This window comes from Crocodylus porosus, unplaced genomic scaffold (genome assembly GCF_001723895.1).
Source record: "Crocodylus porosus isolate Cpor-Errol unplaced genomic scaffold, CroPor_comp1, whole genome shotgun sequence".
Taxonomy (NCBI): Eukaryota; Metazoa; Chordata; order Crocodylia; family Crocodylidae; genus Crocodylus; species Crocodylus porosus.
Window position 1 is genome coordinate 32321449 of NW_017728950.1, and position 23745 is coordinate 32345193.

Below are 23745 nucleotides of genomic sequence, written 5' to 3' on the forward strand. Positions count from 1 at the left end.
CTGGTTGTTCAGCCTGCTGAACAACAAAGTTGAACATCACTGCTCTAGCCTGAGAAGAGCTTCAGGTTTGCAGCTTCCATAACTGTTACCCCTGGTGGAAAAACTGGTACAGACAAGTTTTATATTTGCATTATCCTATGCAATCCTTTAATCGTATCCTTTAACCTCAATGTTAAAGTGGTCCAGGATTATGTGACATGGTGGTAAAGGTGCTGCAGTCCTCTCTGTACTTGAGCTTCTATTCTTGCTACAGCCATCGGAAGCTGCAGCGGTGGACAGTTCATGTATGACAAATAAGAAAACTGTTTGTATTTACGTTTAGAGATTTTAGTCCTCATTTTGGATTTTGCGTAGGCCTGAAAACCCCCAAACAGATGCCCTGCTTTGAGATTGTAGGCATACAAACTTCTAAAATACTACTATGTTATTTAAGTCTAAACCATTTTTAAATAACTCCTGTGTTCAGAACCTCCAACAGATTTCATAATAAATTTGTTGTGAAAAGACTTCCCTTCCCCCTCTCTTCCCTTCCCCCCCCCCCAATTAATAACTTATTTTTGAACAGCTTAGTTTAACATCTAGTCATTGACTAGAAAACAACATAATGTGTTAGTATTCCAAATCTTTCTATTTTAGTCCTATTTAACTGTTATTGCATGTCTATATTTGGTATCTGTGTCCAACATACAGGTCTCATCTGACAGAATAAAAGCCCATTGTCATTGTTGCTTCAGTAATGAATGATAATGAAAACTATGTCTGAATAAATGATTAATATCTATAATGCTAAAACTTGTCAGTATAATGCACCAGTGTATGTATTACAAGAATAAAATGCTTAGTGCTAGTGTGATTAATGCTGTGCATTGTTTATGTAAAGGACACTTTGTGACTGCAAATAAAAGGTGTCATGTGTTGCAGAATTCATTAGCATCAGACCTAAGATGTCTGTATGTTTCAGTTAAGGTGGTAATTCATCATTGGTAATTCCTAGTTTCACATTATGCCCATCAATATCTGCATTAGTTGAGGAGATGTAGCTACTTTGGTTTATTATTTTTGTGTTCAGGACTTGAGTATTAAAATGAACATACCATGATGCTCACATAATTTATTTACACATTAAATAGAGAGTGCCTTACTCAAAAGTAGTAACTAAAATGTAGCTGAAAGAGGAAATTGAAGAATGTGAAAATCTAAAATTTCAGTTGGAAACAGGAATATTGTTGCAATTCCAACCCGTTTTGCTCAGGATAGCAGCATAACTTATACTAGAAATTTAAAATGAAAACATGTTTGTTTAACCCTCCCAATTTGGGGGAAAGAACCTTAAAAACATTAATAAAACATTGTTTTGGGCTGCATTGGCTTATTTGAATTGCCCCACTCATCTTAATGGCTTGCAAATTTTGGAAACTGTCGGTCTAAATGTCTGGTTATTTTAGAAAAAATACCCAGCAAATATACCATTTATATGCTGTCCTTCTAAACAGATGCTTTGACTTACTTATCCCATTGTTGCAAATAGCTTCCAACCATCCATACCTCTTGTTTCTTCTCTGATAATTTCTAGAAAGCAGTTACATTTTACAAATAAATGGCATATTGCAGGAGTGGTCATTCTGTGGTACGGGGCCACAAATGTGTGGCACAAGTCGGTTCAGGGAGGATACAGGCATGGCAGTGGTAGATAGTGGGGGAAACAGAAAGCAAAGCAGCAAATAGGGTAGGGAGCATAAGGAAGAAGAACTCAGTGCAGCAGATAAGACAGAACACCAGACTGAAGCTAATGCCTGGGAACATTCTGGCCTGTTAATCTAAAATAAAATAATTTTAAACCTCGTGCACTTGAACCATCTCAAATTAGCTGTACCCTAGTCTACTAAAGCCCCTGAGATAACTGTTACTCCACCTGGATTCTTGGTAGTGACATGCCTCCTGTGCATGGGGCTGCAGTGAGGGCAGCAGTGCAGGGCTATGCCTCCCCAAAGCAGTGGCAGGCACTAGAGGTGCATTGCCAGGGCAGTGGGGTGGGGGCAGCTTGCACTAGTGAGGAATTCCCTTATGGCCCTGCTGTCCCCAGCCACACTGGCTCATGCCCACCAGCTCCAGAGACCCCAGGGAAGGGAAGCAGGGCAGGAGCTCAAGCCCGCAGCTTGCACCTGCCCTGGGTACAGATCTGGGGGCCATAGGTCCACCCTGCCCCCTGGGAGTGTATGCAGCAGCAGAGAACCAGCGTTCCTCCTCCCCTGGACAAGCCACCTGTGGTCCTGTCCTGCTCTGTGCTGGGGCCTTGCAGCCATGCATTGCATCCCCAGGCCCCACACCCCACCTGGCTGGGCAGCAGCCCCAGCCTGTGCCTGCCCCAGGTACAGATCAGGGGGACACGGGTCCCCTGTGACCCTGGGAGTGCATGCAGCAGTGGGGATCTGCGAACCTGGGTTCGTAATCCCTGGCAGCTGGGGGCTCCCCTCTGGCAGGGTTGGAGGAGCGGGGGCTGTGGATGGGGAGCAAGGGGCACCAGCAGGGCCAAGGGAGCTGTGGGGAGCCTTTAATCACAGATTTTGGGGGTTTTAGCAGAGAATTTGTGCGGGGGTTTATCAGGGAAAACCTGGATCCCTGGTGGTGACTTACTGCCACGTTTCACTTCGTGCTGTTTCAGTGGATGCCAGTCTGAGATGCAGCATCTTGTCAGCAGTGTGACTTTTACCAAAGCCTAATCTGGGGAGTTGTATTGGGGCTGATACAAAGAAAAGTATTTGAAATTTTAGACTTTAAAGATAACTTCTGAAACCATTGGAATTTTTTTAATCCAAACCAGTGAATAGGGGTCTGGAGTGGGAAGCCTTTTAACTTTGTTCCACTGAGCTAATATTGAACCTCTATATTTTAATGTTTAACATTCACATCTTCCAGTTCTGATTTCAGGCAAAGCAAAATGAGTTCTTAGAGAAGGTGTATTGACCTGCCTAAAAGATGCAAATAGCACCTTTGATTACTGAATCTGAATTCTATAATACACGTACACAGATGTTTGGAAAGGGCATCATTTTGAAATGTCAGTAACACCCAATGTCTGCTTCAACTGACAGCCAAGTCATTGCAGTTTGCTAAAGATGTTAGAATTTCTTCTAACTGGATATGTCTGCTATTTCTAGGTACCCCGGGTATCATCTCCTCACCATATGCAGGGGCTGCTGGATTTGCCCCAGCCATTGGTTTTCCTCAAGCTGCAGGTAAGTCCCCTTTTCTTTGTTAAATTTGAAGCTCATCTGCAGTTCTCTTGGAATACAGTAGTTTAACAAGATAATTCCTAAGAGGCATTCTGTTTACTTCTAGTAAGACTTAGTACTGCTGTTTAAAATACTACAATTCCATACTTTGTTTAAAACTTAAATATATTGTGTTCCTTGCTTCTGAATTATGAAGAATTATTTAAAAAGGGCTAGCTGAGAATTATTATAGGATCATAGTCAAATAGGTCTGGAAGGGACTTCATGAGGTCATCTAGTCCAGCCGCCTGCTCAAGACAAGATTGTCCCCAACTAAACCATCCTGGCCAAGTGCCTGTCCAACCTGCTCTTGAAAATTTCCAAGGATGGAGATTGCGCCATTTCTCTAGGAAACCTGTTCCAATGCTTGTCCAACCTCAGAATCGGAAAGTTCCTCCCCATCCCCAAGCTAAATTTCCTCTGCAGCAGTTGAGGCCATTGTTCCTAGTTGTGTCCCTACAGCTGCAGAGAAAACCCTATCTCTATCTTCTCTGTAATCACCCTTCAGTTATTTAAGGACTGCCATCAACTGCCCCTTCAGTCTTCTCATCTACAGATTAAATAACCCTAGTTCTTTCAGCTCTTCCTCATGAGTCATACTTCCCACGACTCTAATAATTTTTGTCACTTGCTGCTGGGCTCTTGCTAATCTGTCTACATCCTTCTTCAAGTGTGGGACACACACTATTCTAGGTGAGGCCTTGCCAGTGCCGAATAGTGCAGAAGAATCCTTTTCCCTTGATGTGCACGTAATGCTGTCATTGATGCAACGCAGTCTGTTGCCGGCTAATGTTTCAGTTTATGGTCTACTGCAGGCGTGGTTAGACTCCAGCCCATGGGCAAAATGCGGCCTGCAGAGCCATCTCATCTGGCCTGCAGGGATCTCCATGGGTCAGGAAGTTTTGATGGCAGGCAAGCAGTGGCCATTTAATACAGCCACTGTTTCCTGCTGGCAAATTCCCAAACCCAAGTCCTACATATGGCTCCTCTCCCCCAAGGGTCTAGGTTGGGGCACCCCCTCCCCAAATAATGGGGCCAGGCCATGCCCCCTTCTTCCCTCTGCCTGGGGAGCTGGGTCAAGCTTCTTTCCCCTGTGGGAACTTTGTTACGCATGCACTCAGACGTGATGCAAATCAGTTGTGATTATATATAATTCTAAATATTTGTAGATACCGTATCGGGTGATAGAGTTCTGTTCTCTCAGAACTACAGCCTCTGACTCTCTCTGTCCCAGAGGTGTCATTTTTTCTTGGTGACTTAGCTGAGGTGTCTAAGAGCCTTAGAATTCCTATATTCCAGATGTGATCAAGACCTAGATATTGGCAGTACTTGGGGAATTTGTGTTATTTCAATAATTGCTTTCAGTAATTAAATGTTTCAGTATATGATTAGGATTAGTGTACCATAAAACCCCCAACAGAAAGTTCTTAACTTCACAAAGTTGTTGAAGTGCCTGTGGACTGGCCCCTTACAACTCATTCAGCCCATGGGGCTGGCTGAGATTGACATCCCTGCTCCAATAGCATTCACTTGGTAACTAAATTAAGCCCTGGATTTTTCCTCACTTATCCGTTTTCTTTTCTTTTTAGCTAAAAAGGCTTACGTAACAGAGTGGATTGCGCCAAGAAAATGTGTTTGGGATTTTGTTGTAGGGCAAGAGCTGGGAAAAACTAAACTAACTCTTACAGATAACTTGTCTTTGGGAAAAACCAATGGAAGTCCTTCATTTTATGTCCTAGGACCATTTTGTTTGTTGCTTGTTCAATTGTGTACACATAAACTGATACTACAAATTTTTAACTGCTTTTGAATCTTCTAGAATGCCTTTCCCATTTCTTTGCCTGAGTGTCTGTGTGTACTTTCTCAGGTCTTTCAGTCCCAGCTGTTCCTGGAGCACTTGGTCCTCTTGCAATCACCACCTCAGCAGTGACTGGACGAATGGCTATTCCTGGAGTTGCAGGAGTTCCAGGAAATTCTGTTTTGCTTGTCAGCAACCTAAATCCTGATGTAAGCTTACTGTGTGGAATCACTGCAAGTATTTAATAGTTTGGCATTAAAGTAAAACATGTTCAGATGTTTCTTTCTTCAAAAGCTGAACTGGAAAGTAGACAAAGGGATAATAGAGTAAGATCTTAGGTTGATCATATTGGAAATAGCATAACTTCCATATGATTTGCTTTAAGGAACTTTCCATTCCTCCCATTGTCAATACTGCAAAGCAGTATCGGAGAACCTTAGAGCCTGAACATTCTCAAAAACAAATATAATGTAGTGACATAAAATTTCTTCATTGAGCCTTAGTATTCTGATAAAAAAAAAAATATTTTGTCTGTTCATAGAGTAACGTTTATTATAAATATGTGAAACCGGAGTTTGTTTTACGCTCAGTGAGATTTACTTACTTCCACTATAGCTTTTCAGTACTATACTAACTAAAATAAAAGGATGTTTTTCATATTGCCAGGATTTAAAGGTTTAAATTCTGTTTTTTCATACATGGCTTCCAGTTAATTGAATTGATTATGTAGAGTGCTTCCAGTATATAACCAAGCAAGGAACAAAGAAGTCTTCATTGTCTTCATAATCTCTAGCTACTGACTTTGTTGTCTGACCTGGAATAAAACTATGAAGTATAAGGCATTAGAAAGCATAGGAACTGTGAGCTATGTAACAGGAGTTGTGTTGTGCTGATTATAATTGTCGAATGCTGTCTGTCCTCTGCTGTTGATTGCCCAAAATGATGACCCTCTTTATTCCTAAGCGGGAAATATACTTTTGAAAGTGTGTGCATTTTGACAGAGACCAAATATTTTAGAGGCTTTCTTGTTTCATTTAATATCCATCACAGAATCTAAGAAGATGATTCAAAATGTTAAGTGAGCATGACAGTCTAAGCTAACAAAATGATACCAGACTTTTGAAAAGCTATTGTAAAATAGAGAAAGTTAACATTTTTCTTCTTGGACAGTGTATCTTTTGGTGATGGACATAAGGGGACTGTTTCTGCTTTCAAGTAAGCCTTTGGACTAGATTTTTCCCATGGTTGCAAGCTTACAAATCCAGTTGAATTAAACACCACTTCTTCCATGTAGCACCTAGCTGTGGAGTTGGGCATGCAGTAGGAGCTCCAGCAGAAGCAGTAACTCCTGGGTATTGCATACTGGAAGCATATCTTTCCCTCCTCCACAAAACGTGTACTTTTCTTTGTTCATACATAGCAAGTCAACATAGGTAAACTTTGACCTTGTTTCAAGATGCATTTAAGGACAATGGTTTATTCTTATAGAGCCATCTATACTGCTGTGTTTCTTTAAAACTGCCATGTTCTCTATGATTTAACATTTTTATTAATAGTTATTTTCCCCATAAAGACTTAGGGTTAGAGGTGCCGATGCTGTATTTGGACTCTAGTGTATTGTATGTACAACTTAATCTATATAAATGGTAATCCTGTGAGAGTAACAAGTATTGTGACTTCAAGAGGATATAGAAGATATGGCAATAGTATTTCTTGTCAAAACCGTGGAAAGTGTTTTATCACCTTTTGGAACCATGGTGGTTCCTGAGAACTGTCAGGATTCCAAAACTGCAACCAGGCTTAACTTCTTTAATAAAATACACTTTAATCCAAAAGACTGAGATGATCACAATTGTTTCTCTTGGATCTAGGCTTTGCTATGGTCACTCAAGTCTTTGAAATATTGCTGTCATTACTAAGGGCTGTTCTAGAAAACTATATAGCAGTCGCTGCTAATTAGGGATGTGACAGGTTAACCAACTGATACGCCTAGTGATAACTGGTTAGCTTACCAGATATTGTTTAGCGCAGGGCTGGGCACAGTCTGGTAGGGAAGGCAGGGAAGGGAAGCCATGCAGTGCCCCAGCAGGAATTGGAAGGCAGCAGGGCAAGCAAGAGTGGAGGGGAGGGGGACTAGTACCCATAACCTAAGCAATTATCTGCTCTTTCACAGGCACAAAGTGCTTCCTTCTCTGCAGCGCACCTCCCCACCCCACCGGCTTCCAGCAGCAGCTGTGTCCAAGCTGCTGTGTTATCAGTTAATTGTTTAACTGATGGAATTAGAGAAGGTTAAATGTAAATTTTTCCTTCCCTACTGCTAATGTGAAATATAGCTGTCCAATCAGCTGCTGAGCGGTGATAGCTGCAGGGAGAATATTTCATAACTTCCCAAGGAATTCATTCCCTGTTTGTTTCTAGGTGCTGACTTCAGACTGTTAATGCCTTATCTCATTCATCCTGGCTGAGATACTGCCCCTTCATCCTTCCTTTTTGTATTGGTCCAATATTCGACCTTGTCTTTGGTTTCTATCAAATTTCCCACTGGGTTGGTACCCTGAGATATGCTCTAGAAAGCGAATTAGATTTGGTATAATTCTTTGTTTGCAGCTAAACCAATTTTCTGTCTTAATGTCATAGAAGAGAGTTTCCTTCTCAGAGAATGAATTCAACTAGATTTCATGTTAAAGTTTGAATATTGTTTTATACCAAGCCACTGCATCTACAAATTATATACTTTTTCTGCACCTCTTCCTAGCTGCTTGTACAGAAATTTCTAATATGAGTAGTTTAACTCAACCTTATCAAAAGAACAAGCAGATTTACCACCCCTACCACTATGTTCACTATGTGTAAGCTGTGCACTCCCTATTTTGTATGAGGCCTGAGTAAGTAAACAATGCTGGCCTTTGAGGCAGGGGGCAGCAGACCATTTCCTCTGAATAGGATTATGTGAAATACTCCTAAAATGCTGTCTGCCTCTGCTGGTGCTGGGAAAGGAATTGGCACATCTCTTATTGTAGAAAAAAATTCATGTGACCAACTAAGACACTAATTATAGGTCTTATATTTAGATGTGCAGTGGTTGCTGGTATGTGGCAAGCCTTCAACGCTATCACGTGGCAGAATGTCTTTGTTCATAGAGGGTCTAATGTATGGTTCATCACTAGTATTTAAGGAGTTAATTAGGGATTTAGTTAAAAATCTGAAGATTTACTTTCAAAAGCTAAAATGTTTATTTTCCCTTCAATTCCTGCACACCTTTCCTGCAGAATTTTTATAGTTGCATGAATTTTTTAAAAAGGGACATTTTAAATAGAGATAGAACACGATTAAGATAAAGAGCAAATATGTAACCCAAATGACTTTTTAATTTTAGTTATGTTTTCTGCTCTTCGGGAAATAATGTTCAAAAGTAATTGCTTTTGTACTCTGTGTTCCTGTAAGCTCTTATTTAACAAACTAGCACACTTAAGCAAATATTTTATCTAATAGTACAAGTGCAAGTGTTTTGCACATGCTCTGTAAGATCCTAATTTGAAAATAAGAATTGGTCCATTCAAATTATCTTCATTTAGTAGCTATTTATTTTAAGTTTTTAGAAGTAATGGGCAGGTTTTCACTACTGAAAAATATGGTTGAAAATTCAGTATCTAGGATTATGAACCATTAGAGATTTTAAAATAATTTCAGCAATGCTCTTTGCATTCGTACCAAGTGCATAACAAGAAATGTACTATATCGTATCCATTCATGACAACGGATGAAGCTGTTGAGTGGAAAATAACTTTTAATAATTGGTAACCAAAGTTATAGGTGATAAACGTTCATAGATTACTTTCAAACATTTACGTGGTCTTAAATATAATTCTCCTACCTTGTCATTTTTGTAGGCTGTCACACCACATGGACTCTTTATCCTATTCGGTAAGTTCTTTATTATGTCTGTTATTACAGAACTTTATTTAAAACATACTGTGAGAAATTACAGGGCTAATATTATTGCTTATTTACTTTAACTGGCTTTGAATAATTTTGATTTTAAAATGTTTTATTTCTTTATTCAGGAAAATATAGTTGTCAGCTTAATTCCTCTGTAGTTGCTTACATGCATGGTGATGTTGCAGGTTTTCCGATAGGAATTCCAAGGGTGCATGCTGGACTTCAGATAACTTGAATCAGTAGTAACAGGGCATCAAGACAGAACATTTAAAAGCAGGACAGATGAAGTAGTGTAATGACCGTAGCAAGACAATCTAGATATTTTTTTGATTTGTTAGTATTTCAAAATACAGTAAAAGCTCTGTTATCCGGCATGCTCCCCCCCCTCCCCCCCGGGGATGCTGGTTAATCAAATATTCCGGTTAATCAGATGTGCACTGTGCGGTCCACTCCCTGGTGTCAGTGTGCCAGGGGACAGGGAGGGGGGCCCTGCTCAGGCTGCTTTGCCCTGAGCCATGGGCCAAAGAAGTGGCAAGAACCCTGCTCGGGGCAGTGGCGAAACCCAGAAGTAGTACTTCTGGTTTTGCTTTTGCTGCATCCCTCTGATGCCAGTTAATAGAGTTTTCTGGCTAATAAAGTGCCGTTTAACACAGCTTTTGCTGTATGCCCCATTTTATGATGACCTCCCACTTCTTTATGCCATTAGCCTTACATGAATGTCCTCATAGTAATGATTTGTCTCTTACAGTGTCTTTGCGTATAACAAAAATAACCATTCAGCATTGAAAGAGGTGCCATGATTCACAGTTCTCAGCTGCTTCTGAAAAAGAGACATTGTAAAAAAATAGTTTTCAGCTCCAAGCTCAGGTGCCCAGATGCTTAATAGGTTGATTATAACTTGTATCTGTAGATGAACTTTTGTCATACTTGGCTCTTTAGTGTACTGTAGAATGCTCCAGACAAGTCCAGGGCCTTTAAAATTAATCCTTTTCTTGATTTCTATAGGTGTTTATGGTGATGTACATCGCGTGAAGATAATGTTTAACAAAAAAGAAAATGCCTTGGTACAGATGGCAGATGCAACCCAAGCTCAACTAGGTATTAATTAGTAGAATTTTTTTCATTATTGTCATGTTTTATTTCTACTTGAAACTTCTCTTACAATACCTAGTCTTGTTGATGTGATCCCCAGTTTGCTGTTCAGAATTATTATTCAGCCACTACCTTTTGATTGGTCACAGCTTTTATCTAATTAAATATTCTATTATGTCAGAAGTGTGAATCAGCTTTTAAACAATCAAGCTAAAGCAGAAGTAAAAACAAGTGGCAGACCGCAGCAGAATTCAAACTCTTGATGAAACACATTTGTCCCCAGCAGATCAAAAATGTGCATTAAACTCATCTGCTTGTTAAGAATTCAGTTAGAGTAATGGGAATGCTGAATTAGGAGTTGGCAAGGTTGGGTTTCTGTTTGTAATAATACATTTTCTTTATTAAGATTTGTATTTGTTTTATGTGCTGTTACATGTAATTTATTATATTCAGTATATTTAATATGTTATGCAGTAGCCTGAGTGTAAAGTTATTTTACATGTAAATAGTGTGCTGCTTGTGCTAATGTGAGAAGAAATGTGTGTTTTTGGTGGTATTCAGAGGGAAAGTTTTTGTTTGAGATTAGGACTATTGCGCTAGAATTGTTTAAAGTGTTTTTCCTATTTAAATATAGACTAATATTCTGATCATTAGAATCTTTGTAGGGTGGTACTTTTTAGAAGAATTACTTTATACTTTTATTATTTTTTTTTATAGTTTATAGTTAATCCATTTATCTTGTGTTGAGGCTCTAAATGCAAGTTATAACAATTGTGAACAACATTGTAAAGTCAGACCGAAGCTTACGTAACAGTATTGGTACTTACTATTTATGTTGAGGCTCTAAATGCAAGTTATTAATGGCATTGCCACTGTTATTCTTTGGACAAATTTGAAACTAGTTATAGCACCTTCTGATGTTTCCTTTTTCTTGGACTTGTCTCCTGTTTGAACTTTTATTGGTGCTGCTTATATCTAGCCATGAGTCACTTGAATGGGCAGAGACTGTATGGAAAAGTGCTCCGTGCAACTCTTTCAAAGCATCAGACAGTTCAGCTTCCTCGTGAGGGACAAGAGGACCAAGGCCTGACGAAAGACTACAGCAATAGTCCTTTGCATCGTTTCAAGAAGCCTGGCTCGAAGAACTTCCAAAACATCTTTCCTCCATCTGCCACTCTCCATCTTTCCAACATTCCGTAAGTACAGCTCAGCTGGGACAGGACTGCTGTATTTTAATTAAAAAGTTAGGTCTTTAAGATTTGTAGATTAGCACAAGATCTGAATATTTTTTCCTTGCCTCATTTGCTAAAAATTAGGGGTTTTTTGCCAGGTTTCTGGAAACAGTAAGAATGGGCGGCAATGTCTTTTTGTTGCTGTTCGAATTACAGAATTTATATTGTCCAACTCCTGTGACCAATGATATCTCTTTTCTGGTAAAGAGGACAAATTCAGTTTTAAGGTGACTACAGTCTTGGTGTGCTAAGTAATGACTGTTTCTCTTTCTAAGTCTCCTTCATATCCATTCATTTTTTTTCACATCAGATTACACGATACAGTCTGTGTGGCAGGCTAAGCTCAATTATTAGACTTTTCCATATATACACATTAGTTGTTGCATTATATTCATTATCACTTCCACATAACTGTGCATGTTCTTGAAATAATTTATTTTCAATACTAAGGCCCTGGTATAACGGGAAGATGGACATCAGTTCTTTCTAACCAACTGTAACTAAGGTTGCTGACAGGTTAACCAACTGATAAGCCCAGTGATAACCTGGTTAGCTTACCATATATTGTTTAGGATATTGTTTAGTTCAGGGCTGGGTGCAGTCTGGTTAAAAGTTACAGTAAAATCTGATTCACAATCCATGGCATGTGTGCATGGCAGGAGGTACTGTTGTGGGATCAGAAATCAGAACCGTATAGGGCCCTGTTGTCATTTCTGGCAGAGCCCAGGATCTGATCCAGCAGTTAGCAAACTGAGCACCCAGTGAGCCTGTGGCTTGGAGCACTGCTCAGCTGCTTGGCACTCAGCCTCAGGAGTGCACTGGAGCCCTTCAAGGCTTCAGGGTGTTCCCAAGGCTGGAATTGCCAGTCAGCTGAGGAACACTCCCAACCTCGAAAACACCCTGGAGCCTTGAAGGGCTATAACACACTCCTTAGGCTGGGGGTGCCAGTCAGTTGAGGTGGGAGTGCCAACTTAAGGTGCAATGAAAGCCAGCTACAAAGTTGTTATACTTACCTTGGGCACATCTACCTGAGATATTTTACTGCACAATACAGCATCACCTTCTACATGTGACTGGGACTTACTGCGCAGTAAATTAGGCTAATGCACCATTTGCTAGTACCAGGAAATACAGGTGCTAGATTAATGGTGCATTAGCTACTGCGCAGTAATGCACATGTAGATGCCGACCAAGAGCGATTTTTGTCACAGGCAGCAGGGAGCCTGCTGCTGCCTGGCTAAGCTCCAGCGTGAGACATGGGGGAGGCAGAGGTGGAAGCTGTGACAGATGCAGGGGCAGCTGTCTCCCTGCCACGTGGGGATCAGGACCTGGTCTCATCCCCATGTGTCTGGGAAAGCTGTCCTGGTAGCCGGCACTTGTGTTCCAGCTATGCAGAGATCAGTTGCCACATGGCTGAGCAGCAGAGATGTCCTAGCATCTGGGACCGTTGTGTCCCAGCCATGTGGAGATCGGCTGTTGGGACAGCTCTCCTCTGCCCTGTGCAGACCAGTCCCTGCACCCCCTGTAAGCCCTGGGCTGGCACCCATAGGAGCCTGGAGCTCCTTCTGGCTGCAGCAGTGGGGCAGAGGAGGACAAAAGCAGCCCTGGAGTGAACTGCTCTTTTTGGGCATGTCCAGTTTAGTGCACACTTGCATTTCCCCTTGGACATATAGCAGTGGTGCATAGCTGGAACTTTGCCAGGCTGCAAAGGAAAAGCCAGTTTCCCATGTTTTTCTCATTTAAAGGAGAATCCTTTTTTTTAAAGTTTGTTGATCCATTTTTAAAGTTTGTTCAAGACCCTTTTTGAGTTGCAACCCATGGATTGAGAAACACTGTGCTGGAGTATCACAACCAGAAACTGTGCAGAAGAAAGATAAGGACATATACTAGGCAGGAATATTAATTGGTATGACAAAAAAAACAAGTCTGTCACAGACAAGCTTCTTTTGCTGCTATGCTTATATGCTGTAGTGTCTTAAAGGGGAGAAAGCCATAAAAGAATATTATTTTAAAATAAAAATGTTAACAAAGCAAGACAATTTAAACTTTTTTTCATTTGAAAGTGTTTATTTAAAATATACAAATTGAGTTGACCGTAACCCCAGAGCAAAAGGAATTACTTAAATCAGATGCTAGGGTCTTGAATAAACTTTCTTAGTTCTGAACAAGAGAGCAGCTAAGGTGGGAGTACCTAAATTATATAATGGAAACCTATAGAATATAGAATTTCTAAGCTTTATATAAGACTACTAAACAGCTGAAGCCAGATTTTGAGCAGATTTAATTTGGTCAAAGAAAATTTAGCCTTTCAACTTTATTTGGGAAGGCTAAAATAGAAGTTGAGAAGAGCACAGTATGCATAAAGTCCATAACAGAATTATAATTAATTATTTAATATTCTTTTTTAATTAGACCTTCAGTTACTGTTGATGATCTGAAGAACCTCTTTGCAGGTACTGGATGTACTGTGAAAGCGTTCAAATTCTTCCAGTAAGTCCTCTCATTCTCAGTGTATTAAATTATTTAAATATAAAATTTCATAGGATCATTTATCCTGAAGGACAATAAATTGTTTTAGGAATAGAAGCTAATAGATGAGGAAATTACAGGCACATGGCTTACATATCTAGCCACCCTTCAGGTGAGTTCTGGCAAGTTGTTAAACAGTGCAACCTAACAGTATATAACATTTAGGACCAGAAAAGAAAAATGCAGTATCCAATTAGTGTTGCGTGGGAGTTTTAAATGTGGGGAAATAATTGCTCAAACTGGAATTTGCTTAGGTTAGTTGGACTAATACCCCTGTTCTTTAAAGGAGGAAAAAGCAAACAAACTAGGGGATGTATAAGGTCTCATTGACAAAATGGTCTCTCTTAACAATATATTATCCTGTGGTGCTATTATGGGGTGCTGTTTGAGTACTGGGGCAATGGTAAGAATGACACTTTATTCATGGCTAACACCTAAATGCTCCTTGAAGGTCTTGCAGCTATGTACTAGTCCTGCTTAGCTTTTGAGGTGCGACAGGGTCATGGAACAGTGGGACGGCTGCAAACCATTGGCCTTCAAAAGGCATATAGTTCTGTCCACTTCTGTTTCTGTTCTTGCAGGTGCAGCTTAAGTTCTAACTCTTATTCTACATAATATTCAGCAGATGAGACTAACTGAAAAATTCTAATAGAGATTTTGGGTAATGGTAATACATATTTATTAGAATTAATTGCATCATTTTACTGAATTTTTCAGGAAAGATCGTAAAATGGCTCTCATCCAATTGGGCTCGGTGGAAGAAGCAATTCAGGCTCTCATTGAGCTTCATAATCATGACCTTGGAGAAAACCATCACCTCAGAGTTTCTTTCTCCAAATCTACAATCTGATGTTTCTGTGAACTTTCCTTTTAAGACTGCACCACAGTTTCAGTAAAACCTTCAGACAGAGACTGAAGCAGCTACGACCAACTCTGCCTCTTAAGAAAGAAAAAACAAAACTCACGCTGAGTTTGATGATCATGTGTATTCGTACACATAGTAAAAAATTCAAGGGATGATCTTTTCCATTTTTTTTGCCAGTATGCGGTCAAACATTTAATACTCCTCCATTAGCAGTTTCTTCTGTGGAATTAATCTTTAGCAACAATACTTAAAGTAAAACTCCCTATTTTGAATTACATTTCAGGAGCATCCTTTTAGTTTTTGTTCCAAATCAGCCTTACACAACATTTCTTAAGGCTCTTTAAATTATACCAGACCAAGATTGTTTCTAATGAAATGCTAAATTTACCCCCCCTCTGTATGGATTAAACACTAATATGAATGTGAACTAGCACTTGGGTTTCTTAGTGAAAAGTCAGCCTTTACAATGAATGTTCATTGAAAAATATATATATTATTGAATAATGGCCTTTATTTTGGCAGATCTGAATAGTGTGCTCTCTTTTTGTTAAATTAGCAACTTTTCACAGAGTTAAAATCATCAGAGGCAAGGCAGTGCAGTGCCTTCTCTTTCCTTTAATAAAATCAAAGTAAATTAATTGACAAGCAAAATCCTTTTGACATGTGGTATCTGCCACTTGTAGCTTGGAATTAAATCATGGAATCACGTTCATATTTTTTCATTTTTACTATAAAATGATGTTGTGTAATACGACTTTGGAGAAATTGAAAGGAGAAAATAGTCCTGACTTCAAATAGTTTTTTACATTTCTTTTTAAAAAATGTTTACAGTCTTAAGGAAAATATTCAGGTCTATCATGGTTTGACAAATTTTTAAAAAGTTATTTTTGGTAAGGTCTTCTTTTAAAAGAAATTTAAACCTCAAGGGTTTTTTGTACCACTATAATCTCTAATACTTAAATCAGAATGACTGTGTATTTACTTAATTTCTTATTACGTGCCTTATTATGTGCTTATAATGATACAATAGCTTAGAGTTTTATCTAAAGTATCTTGAAAACTGTATTGTGGGCTTGGTGAGAGTTTTCTTGATCTATTAGTTTTTTTTAATGTTTTCCTTGTGATTTTTAATTTTTTTCAATAAGTAATAGTCTGAATTCAAATTTTTGGTGCTTTGGTGTAGATTGGGGAGGTGGGAATGAGGATAACCAGTGCACAATCCTGTAGGCCTCTTCACATTTACCTGGGTGCAGTTGGCTGACACTGATATTGGCTGTAAATGATTTTGTTTTTTCCTAATCTTTTGAGCCATTGGCTCTCAAAATATTTTCTCAGGATTCCTGTTTTTCCCCCTATATACTGAGCTCAAAGTACTAAAGAGTGAACTTGATTTCCTACATAAATATCATGACTTCAATACTGAATGTCCACTTCTCTTAAGAGAGCAAGTTAAGATGCAGTTACTATTTTTGTTGAATGTAGGTATGAATTTTAAAGTTATTTCTGTGATTTGTGTTACAAAATGTTAAGTTTTTTTGGAAGGAAATTTCCTTTTCTTGAAGTTTATGTCCACATAAATTTGATCAAGATTTCTTGAAGAGGTATCCCTCTCAAACATAATGGTTGTTTGTTTCTGCTTGTTAGAACTGCTTCAGAAATAATTGCAGATGTAGAGCTTTTGCTATAATGGTTTGTTACTCATTCACCTTGGTTTTTCATTAAGCATATATGTTCTTCCCATACTCCTAGCTGTGGATTAGCATACTATGAGAATCCTGTAAAGATTGAATTCGCCTAGAAAAGGTGTCTGTCAACCTGAGTAACCATTTTGAGACAGAAGTCAAAGATAAATTATCTAGAATATTTCTGTAGAGCAGTAGGCTAAAGAGAAGGACACTAGCTTGCCTTTATTTACTTAAATATCTTTGTGAAGCACAGTACATGATGATGAAGTTGGCAAAACTCTCCATTTTCCTGCAATGTACTCATACCATTTGATAAAGCATGCACACTAGGAAGTGTGTACACCATGAAGAAACACCTATAAATAACTTTCCTTACTGAAAAGAGAGTAGTACAAAAGGTGATTTGTTGGCATTCCAGAGTCTTTCTCCTTCCATTTGTCCAAATAGGTGATTTCACCTGGGAAAATTTCAAGCCAGTTTATTCATGAAAAGGTTTAGGGTACCTTTGGTCCATAACACTATCTTAAGTTTTCGAATTAGCATTATTTTATCGTAATGTAGTGTGCAGGACCCTTTATTTGCAGATGGGTCCTTATTCAACAAGGAAGGTACTTACCATATATTTTAAGCATGTGTTAATTGCCTTCCTGATCCAGAACCATAGTAAAGGTGCTTCCTTACTGCACTTATTAAGATGGTTGCAAAACTTATTTGAATGTTACCTGAAAACCTTGGCCATGGGGAGGGTTTTGTTTGTTTTTTGTTTTTAAAGAATTGCTGCTACAAAGGAGATGAATTGTATTGGAGTTGAATGTAATTATGAAGCAGGGAGAAGCAACCTTAAGTTTGAGAGTTAGTATTGGCATGTATAATATCAAGTGAAGTGTGTATACTGTGTGTATAATATGCTGTATGTGTGTACAGACATACACATTACATGTATTTTAATTTATTGATTCTGATAACAGAAGATAGGGATGTTTGAACTAATTTAAACAGATGAGGGATTTTTGGTGTGATATTAAAATGGGAGGAAGAACAAATATTTGATTTGTTAACTTTAAAAATGTAGCTACATTTAGTATATGAATAATGTCAGTTCTGGACTATTTGCAGTTTGAATTGTAGAGGCCTACAGTTTATATGTTGGCACATATTTCTAAAATACTGTTTCTTTAAGAGAATAATTTGGGGTGGCAGATATTTCTAATCTTCTGTGAACTTTTTTTGTCACACAGTATATCTTCTATCTTTGTCACACAGTATATCTTCTATCTTATCCTGTGTCGTCTGTGTAATTCATTTTTTGCTATTCATTTGTAGTGAGTTACGCTGCTGAGTTTATTTTAGGTTTATATACTTTTGTAAGGATGCCGTCTGCATGTCTGTCTCTTAAGGAGTTCTCTGTTTTGACAAGAGGTGCGGACATGCAACAACCTTCAAAAATAGCAGTACATTGTGTTTGCTTTTAAAATGCTGGTTTAAGTGAAACTTATATCAAGGTTGGTTTGCACCTAGTCCCTCTCTTAACAAAGTAGGAATCAGGGCACATTAGCATTATCTGATCGTTATGTAGTGTGCAGGACCCTTTATTTGCAGATGGGTCCTTATTCACTTATACTTTGTGCTCTCTGGTAAGTGTCTAGCTGCCGAAGTCCCTTTGTGGTTGGGACCCTGACTCCACCAGAAGCGGCTTTGCTGGCAGATCCTGCACCTATCTGTGTTTGCAGGTTCAAAGCTTCTGGAAGGACGTGGTATTTAAAATATAGATATTTAGTTGCTTTTTTTAATCCCTGGTAACGCATGTATTTCTCAATTCCAGTTCTAATGCAGAATGCTGGAGCAAGCTTATTTCTGACTTTCAGGTACCAAAAATGTTCAGAGGCAGAGGGTTTTTCTCCATTTTGGCTTAAGCACGGGGGTTGTTTTGTTTTTTGTTTGCTTTTTAAGTCAAGGCCACATCACTGTAGGAGCTAAATAACAATTTCCTTCCCCCGGTCTTGAGTTTGGAGTGCTTAGCCTGTATCTTCTGCAAATCCAGATCAGCACTGGTAAACGTTTGCCCCCTTTCCTTCTTATCCTAAGTGCAGCCACACTTTAAAGCTTTGTTCATCATGGAGCAACTGAATTAGAGGTTGAAAGTGCCTTTCATAGTGTCACGCGATCCTCTGTATAATGGCACTTGAATGGTTATGACTTCATTTAGTGTCTAATTTGGTAAATTAACTGAACCTCACTGCAAAGCTCTGAAACTTTTAAACTACTTTTCAAACTTTTTTTTCACTTAATTTGATTTTATTGCCTTATTTGTTCTATCCGTTGCACTCTTCGTTGTGCACTTGAAATACTGAAGCCCATTCTGTGCCTTCTGAGGAAAGTTGCTTGTGTGGCATTTCCTAACCACAGACTGAAAACATCTGTATGGTGGGGGAAGGGGAGTACTTGCCACTTCTGGAGGACCTGTGCTATCATGGAGACTCAGAGATCAGTGAGTTTATCCCCCTCTGCTACCATTTAGGTGGACAGAAAAGTAAGAATGTGTGGGGCATTTGTTTGAGTCACACACCTGAGTCTTAACTCTCTTAACGTCTGTCCCTAGATGCATACCAATATGTACTGCTATTTTTTAAACTAGAAAGGAAGGGTGCAACTTGATTTAAAGCCATTTTTGTTTGCCTTTTACTTTTTGTCTTGGTCTGTTGTTAAATAGAGCAAAATTTTAAATATTTTACTATTGTGCTGAGAGAAAACAGTTCAGATTGTACAGTTTTTTCTGTGGTATACAAGACTGTTCTCAATCTTTTTTTTTCCTGGAGAAAATCTTAACCATGAGAAGTTGTGAACTATTTCAAGAAATAATTGAAAATTTCTAAACTATTTAATTTCAGGGTTTTTTGGAGGGAAAAAACCAAAACGGGACCAAAGTTTATGTGCCTTCAATAGTCTTAATTGTAGTTTTTTTCCTATCTATTGCAGTCTTAAGTAGAATCAATATTCTTGTTTTCAGGAAAATGTGTATTTATACAGTTAAAAATGAATGTTGTCCCACTGACTCTCCATATTTGCAGTGAATTTTAACTTTTAGTACGGTTTTAGTTATCCCTTTGCCTTTACCATTGCAATATTCATTGTACTGCATTATGCAGAAAGCCAAGAATAATCCATATATTGCTGGTTTCTGATGATTGACAGCTTGCAACTGGCGGAGTCCCCAAGAAGTGAGACACCTTGTATATGATGGTCCTTGATAATAAAAGTGAAGGAAAGCTTGTACTTCAGTAGCCTGTCAGCGCTATAAGCATTTTTTTCAGTTCTTGGAAACTCTGTGAAGCATTTGAGTGGAAATCTTACCACCTACATGTCTACAATTAGTCTAAGCACATTCTAGTTCTTTTATTCTTTTGATAAATTACCCAGTTCCTGCAAAAGTTCATCCCAGACCCACAGCAGCACAAGTCACAATGGTTGCTGACCAAGCAGATTTTTACATTAGAATGTCACCTCATTGCTCTGACCAAAGACTGTCTGTTCTGGTTTTACTGAGACATTCTGTGAAAACTTGTTTTCTCTCAAGCTCCTCTCTGAAAGAAGACCCAGTGCAAAGTGGCCTTTTATTTGACTCTACTATGGGTGGATGGACCACTTAGTGGAAAATGAGATTTTAATGTGAACCAAATGGTGTGGGATAAGGCAAGGGGTTAATGGACTATTTTTAGTACTGTATTCGAGAAAAAAATAGCACGGCTAGGAATCACTGACATTCCCTCATTTCTCATGATCTGTTCAAAAAAGTCCCTTTTCAGTTTGTAAGAATGTTCATCTAACACGAGAAATGCTGTAAATATTTGTAACAACATTTTTTACCTGGCAAAAAGGTTTTTGGGAACAAGTTAAAGTATAAAATGGTTTTTATATAAAAACATCAATTGTCCTGTATATTTTGATAAGCAACAGTACCAGCTTTCATTTGTAAAGAAGTTTGTGGCATTGGAGGAAAAGGATTCCATGTCTGTTAAGATGACTTATGTTATAAATGCAAAGATGATGAAATATTAAAGAAACCTATTTTCTAACTGCGTAGTGCATGGTTAATTTGAACTTGTGTACTCTACAGTATATTCCATTTCTTTTAAGTTTGTGTATTTGCTGATTATTACTTGAGTATCTATACTTAACTCTTTTTCCTAACAACTCTAGCTGTTGTAGCATGCCTTTTAATAAATGTCATTACATCTGTACTCTCTTAAATTTTCCTGCGTTCTTGTCTATTGCTTTGGGTTTTTCCTTGTCTTTTAATTGTAAAGCTAATGATGTCTTTTTTTTCTTTTTTTCTTTGTTTCCTTAGCCTATTTGGCCATCTACACTTAATCTCTTTATATTATTAATAAAAATATTGAATGTGTTCAACACACTTTGAAGAAAAACACATATGCTAATGGAATATTTTCATGAAGTTTCTGTACTGTGTGCAAAACTCATTATCAAGCTGAAGTTGGAGGTGATAGGTTCGTAACAGTATGTAATTTAAGGAGGAGACAAGCTTTCTGTGCTAAAGCATCATTTAGCTAATTTGGTGACAGTTTAACCCTCCTGTTTCAATCTATTTCAGCTGCTGAATCTAAGCAGGCAACTTTAGAAAGCTCTAATGTTCCCACTCAAATGTTGTTAAGCACTTTCAGTATCAGACCTCAGACTAAGTGTATAACAGTAGAATTGAGCATGTTTAATATAAGTATTGCTACTTGTGATTCCTGATAAAACATGGCGTGCTGTCTATCCTAGGGGACACGTCTAGTGACTAGTTTGGGGTGGGTTGCACTTCTGCAGAACAAAATGCTTCTTCTCCAGTGGGTTAGGTAGGTTTAGCCTCATCTAAGGTAACTCCTAATTCTGTATGTGACTCCTAGATAGTAGTGACAAGCTCTTTGGGATAAGTTGTAGTTCAAGAAATCCTAGGACCACCATTAATAGTTTGCAATGTCTGCAACATTTTGTTGCCAAACCCCATGATCCCAAGTTGCTGGAAAAAGAAAAAAGACTTTTTTTCTGGCCCTGAAAACATAATTTTTCTTTCAATATATAAAGTTTCCATGAATCCCTTTTAAAACAAGGAATCCTTGCTGGTGAGCTGGTAAACTTGTCCTTGGAGTATTGTAGAACTACAACCTGAATTTTTGCAGATCACACCAGCCTGATTTGGTGATTACTGCTTGTGAACATGCCAGCAGTCAGTATGAGTACATGTACTACAGGGATCAGTCCCAAGAATGCCCTATAGCAATACCCTGCCTGAAGTATCCTGGTGAAAAACCCCTCATCCAGCTTTTTTGCGCAGCTATGTAAAGGAGTTGGAGATAAGATGTTATGGCATGCGAGAAGCCTGCAAATAGCTCTCAGGTGCATCATCACATGCAGAGCACTACTGTTCAGCTGAAGGAACAAATATGAATGCCAGCCATTTTCTATCAACCATAGGTGAGCATCAGGGTGGGAGAACAAGAGCTGAAGGTGGAAGCAATAAAGTAAATATGTTAGAGTGGGGTTTGGGAAATGAAGATGAGGACTAGGGTTGGGAGGAAGAGGGAAAGTAAATGAAAATATGAAGGTGCAAAGGAAAAAAGGAATTGGGGTTGGTTTTTCTGCCCCCTGTACCTCAGCCTCCAGACTTCTTTGTGTACTTCCTGATCTCTATTAAAACACTTCCCTCTCTGCCCCATTTGTAAAAATGCCCAGCTTTTCTAATCTGAAGTTTCTCTAAATGTATGCTTTTCATATAAACAGTGTATTGTTGTAACTATCTGCAGTAACTCAAATACTGGAAATCAGAGGGGTGTTGCATGTAGATTCATCACTTCTACCTAAGCCTTTTGATAGTTACCCTTGCAAAGCTGACGCTTCATTTTGAAGGATGCATGCACTCTCACTGGCTCCCTGTAAGGCATGAGGAAGTAAACACCGAAGAAAGAGATTTCTTAAAGAAATACTCCCACTCATGCTATACAATTGAGAACCCTTTGTACTAGGGCATGGTGTAGACCCAAGTAAGAAAGTCTGCATCAAAAAGTGTAGTCTAATGAAGGTTTGAAAAAAAAAAATAGTAGTTCAGGTCAAAGAGCCTCTTTTCTTTTTTCTTTCCTGAAATGTAAGCTAGCTGGACAAGTAACATTTTTATCCAGCAAAGTTTCCACAAGCTCAAACTTCAATAAATTTTCTGGCAACAATTTCTACATTTGTTATTTGTGTTCAGACCATGCCTCAGTTGGTTATGTTGTGTATATTATGCTTGGGTTTACTATGGTACAGAATTTGATTCTTTTTTTGTGTCTGGACAACAGAATGATTTGCTAATAGGAGGAAGAACTTGTCTTTGTCTTCTGAAGCTAATGAAATCAGTACATTTCCAGATAGCTCTGAAAGGAAGAATACTGTTTCACGCACAGTCTACTCCTTTTAACAGCCTAATAAGATTTAGCCAGGGTATCAGTGCCTCAAGGTTTTTGTTATTTCTAGTAGTGGATTGCAACTGTGGTATGTTGCCTGCCTTCTTAGTATCTCCAGCGAATTCGTGAAAAATCTTCAATTCACCTTTTGGAAACTAATATTTTTTACAAAAGGATCTGAATAGTAAATAGCAGTGCTTCTTCAGTCACTCAGTTTTGTCCTCTGCTCTCCTCTTGCAAAATGTCTTGGTCTTAATCTCCCTGATATGATAAAAGGGATCTGTAGAGATGATCTCATGAGAGGTCTACTCCTTAGTAACTATAGTTGTTCAATTTAGTGTCTGTACAGTTCCAAACACCTTCTCCCTTCATATCTCACTTCAGTAATTTTACTTGAGGGAAATGTATGTTTCCAAGTGGTTACGCTACTTCAAAGATTTCAGCCTAAGAGATGAATCAACCTATTTTCTTCATTGTGGGTTTTTTTTTTTTTAGGCTATATATTTGGCAAACCCTGTTTGTCAGTCAGTAGATTAACTTCTTAATTGCGGACAAAGTTTCCGTTATACTGAAACCATTTTTAAACTTTCACACGATTTCTAATGAAATATTTGTATTGGTTGCATCACCCCAAAAGCCATATTTGGCTCACATGCTTATGAATTTTGAGAGGAGGAGGATGACCATGACTTGGAGCTGTCCATCAAAATGTTAGCTAGTAGTTAAATGCAAAAGCCCTGAAGAGGAGGTGTTTGCATTCTCTTTCTGTCCTTCTACTGACCGTCTACAACACCTTTTTTTCCATCTCCAGTATAGTATTCGACAGCCATTACTTAGTGTATAAATATCCCTGTTCTACAGATGGAGATGGAGGAGGTTTATTTTTAAGTAAC

The 23745-nt window shown here is 38.6% G+C and overlaps 1 protein-coding gene across 1 annotated transcript in view; it reads left to right on the forward strand.

Annotated features, from left to right (window-relative positions):
• The window catches only part of PTBP3 (polypyrimidine tract binding protein 3), a 112783-nt gene extending 95118 nt beyond the window's left edge, over positions 1–17665 (forward strand). The window contains exons 9-15 of the mRNA XM_019554727.1: positions 3159–3236; positions 5140–5279; positions 8961–8994; positions 10015–10107; positions 11081–11297; positions 13746–13823; positions 14580–17665. Coding sequence (XP_019410272.1) covers positions 3159–3236; positions 5140–5279; positions 8961–8994; positions 10015–10107; positions 11081–11297; positions 13746–13823; positions 14580–14712 — 773 coding nt within the window. The 3' untranslated portion in view covers positions 14713–17665. The remainder of the gene's footprint in view (positions 1–3158; positions 3237–5139; positions 5280–8960; positions 8995–10014; positions 10108–11080; positions 11298–13745; positions 13824–14579) is intronic.
• The last annotated feature ends 6080 nt before the right edge of the window (positions 17666–23745 follow it).